The sequence below is a fragment of the Eutrema salsugineum genome, unplaced genomic scaffold (assembly GCF_000478725.1).
Source record: "Eutrema salsugineum unplaced genomic scaffold, Eutsalg1_0 scaffold_1, whole genome shotgun sequence".
NCBI classification, from domain to species: domain Eukaryota; kingdom Viridiplantae; phylum Streptophyta; class Magnoliopsida; order Brassicales; family Brassicaceae; genus Eutrema; species Eutrema salsugineum.
This window is the reverse complement of record NW_006256909.1, coordinates 15,094,543-15,102,921: the sequence shown is the minus strand read 5'-3', so window position 1 is coordinate 15,102,921 and position 8,379 is coordinate 15,094,543. Positions and strand designations below refer to the sequence as shown.

At 35.4% G+C, this 8,379-nt stretch overlaps 1 protein-coding gene and 1 pseudogene across 1 annotated transcript; one reads left to right on the top strand and one right to left on the bottom strand.

The window, feature by feature from the left end:
• The first annotated feature begins 2,583 nt into the window (after nucleotides 1–2,583).
• LOC18029760 (alkaline ceramidase) lies at nucleotides 2,584–2,889 on the top strand. Its single transcript, XM_006414746.2, has one exon. It carries the CDS (start codon nucleotides 2,584–2,586, stop codon nucleotides 2,887–2,889), a length of 306 nt encoding a protein of 101 aa, XP_006414809.2.
• Nucleotides 2,890–3,492: 603 nt separating this feature from the next.
• LOC18029759 lies at nucleotides 3,493–5,467 on the bottom strand (annotated as a pseudogene).
• Nucleotides 5,468–8,379: the final 2,912 nt, after the last annotated feature.

The window sequence follows — 8,379 nt, the reverse complement described above, 5'->3', positions numbered from 1 at the left end:
TGGTTGCAGTATGGCTGGTGTTACGACAGAGAATGTGGGATACCTTGCGAATGCTATACATGAAGTCACCAAATCATCTTAAACTATTTACATGCCTCAAGGCAAATAAGACATGAGGCTAATTTGTTCTTCTGCAATTGTTTTCGTGAGAACTGAAAGTTTTATCCATTAACAGTAACTTATCAGTGCATATTTTCTTATCTGCGCAATAAAAAAGAAAAAAGTAGCATATGGACACAAAGTCGTTATTGCAATCTGTTCTGGTTGATATTCAGGCCGGAATGATCGATTCTGGCATATGGATAGATTGTTTTCGTCTCCATTTGCTCTTTTTTAGTGAAGATGAAGTTAATCGTAAATTTTCTACTGCATGTCTAACTTCAGAATTCGTTCAAACATACAAGGAGGATCCACGCGCGAATAGAGCGCGTAGGCCTTAACGCTCCAATCAGAACGCTAATCTCGTAATTAATACTCATTACTTGATATTGGCAGTGAAGTGAATACTGAAAAATGTTGATAACCTCGTAATCCCTTAACCAGAACTGGTACAGCTAATTTTGGAGACTAATATTGTTACTGAATCAGATATACAACTTGATTGAAATACAGTGCATAAACATAATTTACGGAAGAAAAATTAGGAAAAAAATCTATATATGTTGACAAGAATTAAAACTATGGAAACTGATGAAGAATTTAACAAAATCAGGATTCTTTCTAGTAATGATGAAACTTATTACAAATAAGAAAGAGTACAAGTACACATAATCCCAATTTTCCACTCTGAAACCAGACTTCCACATATAGAGATAAGGAAATAACTTCTACTAGATTTTGTGTAATCTATTCTAGATACTCATATTAAGTTTAGACTTTACATACTTGTATAAATACCCTACTTTTGTGAATCAATAATACACATACACTTTTTCCATTCATTAGTCATTACATAGTATCAGAGCCTAAAGATCTCTGACCTCATTTCTTGCGATTGACATCAGGCCAGCAATCTGATGTGGGGAAATCTAGTCACCACAGTGTTAGCTCTAAGGTTTTATATAAGATTTCAAATTGCTGGCCTGATGTGGGGAAGTCTAGTTTGCGTAGATCATAAATGAGAAGACAGATTTCGAGGAGTACACATAGCATAAGGGTTCCTGATATCATCTATGTCATTTTACAGATACACCGGGATATTCTCCTTATTGGAAAGAAAGGTCAAAGCTTATATGCCCAGCAGGCCAAACCATCGACGGCGTACTTTTTAAGTGTTTCCGCAACCGAGATGGGCAGTGCAAAGAATGAGGTTTACGGAAACACTTAAAAGTACGCTGTGGATGGTTATGCCTCCATATAAGCTTTGACCTTTCTTCCAATAAAGATAATGTCCCAGTGTATATGTACAATGACATAGATGATGATCAGGAACCCTTAGACTATGAGTGTTCCTCGAAATCTGTATTCCCATTTATGATTTACGCTCAAGAAGATATCAACAAGGCTGGCTGCGACTGTACGTAGTTTATCCTGCAGTGAAGATTGTCTTTGTGCAAGGAAAAACGGTGGTGAGCTTGCTTATGATGATAAAGGGAATTTATTGAGAGGAATGTCTGTGGTGTTTGAATGTGGGACATCGTGCAAGTGCGTGAGACACACCCGTCGGGTCAGACCATCGTGAGATAGAGATATCTGGGGATGTGAAGGCCTTGTGTATGTGTATATACACGCAGTTGTGTGTGTATCTACCATGATTTTTTTCCTTAAGACGCCTCTTTCATTTTCTATAAAATACCACCAAATAAACTTATATTCTAGAATCTTCAAGGTCTAATTAGAGATATGAATATATGATTCCAGTAAATAAATTGTTTCTGACAAAAGTGAATGCCAATTATCATTTTTTGAGATATAAATCGTTACTTATAGTTAAGATATATCACTGTTATAACTAAAATACATTTATGATATACATATTTACTTATAGTTTTTGTTTCCTTTGTTCTGTTTTAAATTGTTTAAGGAAAGCTAATTCTATAATATAATGTTGATTAAAAATAAAATATGAGAAATACAAATAGCAAATAAACACATTTTTCACAGACCACCATCTTAACCAACTCATATTTATATAAAATGGCTCCTAAATTAATTAAAATTCTACAGCCCCAAGCAAAAGCTTGATGGGCTTTTCTACCCAATCTTGGTTTCAAAGTTGTTTCTATTCATCTGTCGCCTAACGTGCTCTGGTACTAGCCTGTTTATAAGCTTTGGGGAAGCTCCAGAGAACTGTTTGAACATTCAAACCGAGAGAAAGAGATACCAGATTAAGAAGCTGTTTGAACATAACATCAGTTATGGTTTGGATTAAGTATGGTTGGTTAAAGAAAGTGGACTAACGTACCTCTTGTTTGAAGTTGAACAACGGTGGTAGAGGTCGTCCGTTTAGAAGACGAGCATTGGGCTCACGTAACTTTTCTCTTCCTCTATGGTGCTGCCTTTGCCGTTTTCCACGCTTTCCTCAGGTTTGGCATCGGTTTCAAGGTCCACTACGTGATTCTTTGCCTTCTTTGCATCCCTCAGATGTACAAGTACTACATTCACACAGAGGACACCGCAGCCAAACAGATTGCGAAATGGTATGTTGCTACGATCCTAGTGGGAAGTATTTGCTGGTTCTGTGACCGTGTTTTCTGCAAGACGATATCCCAGTGGCCTGTGAATCCTCAGGGACATGCTCTGTGGCATGTCTTCATGAGTTTCAACTCTTACTGTGCAAACACATTCTTGATGTTCTGTCGAGCTCAGCAACGTGGATGGAACCCAAAGGTAAAATACTTTCTGGGTGTTCTTCCTTATGTCAAGATGGAGAAGCCAAAAGCACAATGAGACGAGAAGTGGGGGAAGAAAATGCCCAGAGGAAGAAGACCATAAATATAGTTTTTTGTTCATCGTTTTGTTAGAAATCTCAACGTTGCTTATTTTATTTTATTTTATTTTTTGAAGTGAAACTCTCTAGAAACAGTCTAGATTTTTTTTTCTTTTTGTCTTGTATTAGTTACTGGGGATTATGATCTTAAGAAGGAATTGATTTTTTTTTAACTTGCTAAAACGCTCCTGTTTCTATTTCTTTTTCCCTCATTTCAATTTGACCACATTCTTCTTCCTCAACTATAACTTATTCTTTTCCTGAACAAATTAACACTATCCTTTGGGTTGTGTTTGGTCTGCTTTTGTTGACAGGTCAGGGTCCATACGCATTGATTCAAGGTCTAGAATCTTGATTTTCATTTAAAAGAATTAGCTTCTAAACACTAATTTCTGAAGGTTGGGTGAGAAATGAAAGCTATAGTGAGCTCTTTTTTCTTTCGCTAAGGCGTATCATTTTTTACTATACAGCGGCTAAACCAAGCTGGAACACACAACAAACTTAACAAACTTATACCACATGCAGCGTATAATATGGTAGACACAATGAAGGGTTGTGATGATCTACGATCCAATAACCTTTTCCTGCAACATTTGGCCAAGCTTCATGAATAGAGCTTGTTGTTCTTCCAATGTTAGGCTTGTGATTATCTGTAATAAGCAATACTCATCAAAAGCCAAATAAGACATATTACTCAATGTATTGTCTTCCTTCTTTTACAGTAAACTTCGTACCTAGTCTAAGAGCTTATCCACAGAGAGGCTTTGGGGTACGACAAACGATTGATGATATATATATACGCAAAAACAGCCCTCACCATCTACAAACCGGAAAGAGATATCATATCTGATACAATGATGTTGGAAAAGATTTCAAGGAGGCACATGATAATGTATTGAAGTCAATGCACTCATATGTACCTGACAATCCATTCTGTCTGTGATTCCGCCATGCCCGGGAATACTATCACCAAAGTCCTAATATGTTGGAGGAATGTAACAGTGAATTAATGTTGCATAGATTATTGCGGATTTTATGACTAAATATCATCTGAAACCCACCTTGACTTTGAAAGCTCTTTTGAAACCACTGGCAAAGAAACCACCAAAAGGCGCTATTATAGATGCGAACAAGCCGAGACATAGAGCATGCCACTGAACAGGTAGAATAGAAATTTCTTTCCAAGGGAACTGCAAAGTAAAACACCTTTTCGTTCATAGAAGCAATTAAAGGTTCTCGTATAAATTGTGTAGTGTTACGGAATTCTAGCCTTACCTAATCAGAAATCCATCCTGGTAAAGCATGTGTCTCTTGCTTGAACAATGGACCAGGATCACAGTGAAGCCAACCCGTTGATAGATCCTGTACTCATTGCAGTCGAATAACATAAATAGTCAGTAAGTCTTACTACAGCTCATGTAAGAAACGAAGGCAGGACATGACTGCAACTAGCTAGTACCTCTCTGGGACATGTCAGCCACAAGAAACGACCCATTACATGCGCAAGCTGCATAAAGAAGCAAGATTAATCTAACCATTATCAACTCACATAAAATTGTACTTATTAGCTTACCAGGAATGCAGAAATCATTGTGGTGATTGAAGCTCCAATGAAACCCTCCCATGTTTTCTTTGGTGATAACTTGATCAACGGTGTTCTTCCAAAGAAGAAACCACAGATGCATGCAAATATGTCATTGATGACGATCAGTGATGCAGGAAGAAGAAACCTGAACAAGATATCAGCATATTAACAACGTAGACTCAAAGATTATTAGAAAAATAACTCAATGAGAAACCAAGAAACAGGTGACATCTGTTACTCTGTAAATTACCAAAAGATTCCTTCAAAGATGTTGGCAAGGGTGAATGAGGATTGAGTGAACATCACAATTAAGATCATATGTGTCCATGCATATTGGCTAAACTGATACTTGTACATCTTCTTTTTCAGCGTCAGAATAAACCACACAAAACCTACAATTCCAAAGCCCAAAAAAAAATATGAGTGAGACTGTGTAAGCAAAAAAAAAAAGAGTCAGACAAAGATCAATATTGCTCCTCACAGTAACGTGTAACCCCAAAAGTTCATGAGACAACTAACCGGAGATATACAAGGAGTAACAGATTGCCATGTGGTATTTGATGAGGCTGGTGACCAGTCGATACAGGACTTTTTATGGCGTCACGGTGTTGACTAACCGTTGGCTAAGTATTCGGCCATATACAAAAAGCATTACCGTGAAAAAGAAATGCCTGCATCAAAGACACAGAAAATACTCAAAACCGTTAGACCAGCTCATTACACACAGAAGCACAAGATCAAGAAACTTGGAAGGCTGAGCAGAAGGGAGCAAGTGTGGATTACCAATTGAGTAATCTAAACCCAGGGAGCTGTTTATCTTCATAAGGTTTTCTTAGCAAATTGAAAAGTTCTCGTGCCATGAATATCTGGATGACAACCACCATGGCTGTAATGTAGAGATGACCCAGGTACACTATTAGAGCAAAACCACCTATCATCCAAACAGTGGAGTATGCTTGTAGAAAAAAAGGTAAAGGGATGTTTTGTAAATTTCTTTATCAAAACATTGTAGAAAAACGTTTGAGATCACGCGCCTAATTTACGATTCTTCTGTTCCTACTAATTGCAATTTCTCATTCAGAAATGGATTTAACTTTTTTTTTTTTACAAAAATCTGCGAATGCTATCAGATGTTACCCAAATTAAAAGTTGTGTTATCACTAGGCACTATGTTGTAATTATAATTTGTATATCTGACTCCGTAACAATATTAATCTTCAAAATTGGCTGTACCAGTTATTTGTTAAAGGGATTGTGAGGTTATCAACACTTTTCAGTAGAGATGACCCATGTACACTATTAGAGCAAAACCACCTATCATCCAAACAGTGGAGTATGCTCGACGAGAAACGATTTGTATTTGCTTCTGTCATTGAAAAGTTAATGGCTTCCATTTTTTTTTTGCCTGCTCCTGCAACAACCTAAAAACCAAACAAATTAGCTGACTTATCAACCAAAGTATATACAAAATGAAGCAACACGAAAAAAGCAACTAACTCTTTGAATAGCTTTCTCTACATCACATAAAATAAATAAAAAGGAAATCAGCTAAAATCAAAGCAACTTAACTAAGACAAGAACAATGTGAAATCTCAAGGAATCAATCATTGAAGAAACAATGCTTCAAAGAAACCACATTAAGGTGGTCCATTAGTCGCATTAATTGCAATTCACAATTTTTGTAGCGCCGATCTTGCAAAGCCTTCTTAACGGCTACTGACTCTCCAGTTTCCAAGCACTTCGCCTAGAATGGTAAGTTCATAAATTAATCAGAAATGGAAAAAAAAGCTATCGCCTAGAACAGCTAGCAGTGACAAGCACAAAAGTTACCTGGAATACAATTCCAAATTAAAAGATCCTGTTCATGCATCAGATTTCTTCTCGAGTTGGAGTACCATGAACCTGTTCCTCAATCCCTTCTGTAATGAGCTGTCAAGTCCATCTGTCTTAGCTCTAGAATCATCTATTGTCGGTATAAATATGAAGTGATGTAGAAACCCTAATCTTTAAACTTATACACTCCGAAACCAGACTTCCCCACATCAGGCTAGCAATTTGAAATCTTATATAAACCATCATAGACATAAAACTTAGAGCTAACACTGTTCTCTAATCACCCTTACCTCAATATCATGGTACCTACTCCTCTGTCTTTCTAGATTCCCACTTTCTAGCTATTTTTTTATGTTGACGTTTAAATTGCAAAAAGTAGTTGGCTTTTCAAATGTTTTTGGGATTAGTTTAGGTTTCGGTTTAACATCCAAATTATATTAAGAAAGAAAAAAAATTTTAGATTGGTTTATTTGTTTTTAGTGGTTTCTTCTACTTCAAACATGAATTTATTACCGATTTTGGGATTTAGATAATAAATTAGATAAACTCTTATGGCTTATGTTGACTCTGTGGCGGTGGCATCATGGGAGATGGCCAGACTGGATGAGGAATACTCTGGCACGTATTGCGCATCAATACAGAGAAGCAGTAGCTCCTCATCCAGTCTGGCCGTCTTCCATGATGCCACCGCCACTGGGTCAACACAGGCCAGTTTCTTTCAACATGCATCAGCCACCAAATCTTGGTATGCGTTCACAAGCATCCAGCAATGAAAATGCATGGAACCTCAACTTTAACGTGTTGTTACTTCTAGGGTTATGGGTATGGGTATAATCCAGAATTCTCACTTGGCTGCAAACATGCTGTTGCTTCTGGGGTTAATAGTAACAGATCAAAGGGTTTAGAAGATATTTGTTGGAAAAAGGATCATTCGCTAAGTAGTGAGCAAGTTCATTGTAAGCTGAGATTACATGTACTTGTACTCTTTCTTATTTGTAAGAAGTTTCATCATTACTAGAAATAATCCTGGTTTTGTTGAATTCTTCATCAGTTTCCATAGTTTAACTAAAATGAACATATTTATAGATTTTTTTCCTAATTTTTCTTTCGTAAATTAAATTTATTTATTTTAATAGATAATTAGAAAATCTCTTCAACACCAGACATAGACAATGGTATGAGTATTATTTTTCTCACCACACAAAATTGGTAAAGAATCGTCTACAAGTGGGAAATACATACAGTTATGCTATTTTTTATAACTATTTTTCCTAATTCAGAAAGAGTGATTGAGGTCAATATACATAGTTGACTAGTTTATTAGATATATGGTAATATTATTTTAAAAATTAGAAAAGTAACAAAGAGAAACTTTTTTTAAGCCATTAAGGTCCTTCTCTTTTTGATTTAGTTACGCAAATGCCATTATGATAAAAAGATTATTCTTATATTAGTTTCTCAGTACCACTGTTCATCTACCGTAATATTATTGTTCATCTGTTGGAAAAAATTCATATTCATCACCAATAGTATTGTTCATATTTGCCAAAATTTGAATAATAAGTTAACATTTAATAAAAAACTATTTGGCTAAAATGCTAACAAGTTATATAGTATATTAATGTGCTAACAGTAATATTTAATATTATTATTAACCTGCTAATAATCAAATTATACCGATAACAATAGTAAAGTATTTGGTTGTATTGTTAACAAGTATTAGTTTTATTGTTAGCAGGTTAATAATAATATCAAATATTATTGTTAGCACGTTAACAAATATTATATCTTATTGTTAGCTCGTTAACAGGTCTCATACATATTGTTAACACGTTATAAGTATCAGATATTAATGTTAACATGTTAACCAAATAAATATCCAGTAAATTTTAACTATCATAACATGCTAACAATGTACCTACTCCACTGTAATCGCTTAAATTCTAATTAATGAAGATGTTCAAAAAAAAAGTAAAAAATATTTGTTTTTTTCCTTTACAAAGTTAACATGATAACAATGATTGCAACAAAT

Coding starts and splice junctions, on each gene's coding strand:
- LOC18029760 (XM_006414746.2), top strand. CDS start 2,584: ATGTACAAGTACTACATTCACACAGAGGACACCGCAGCCAAACAGATT.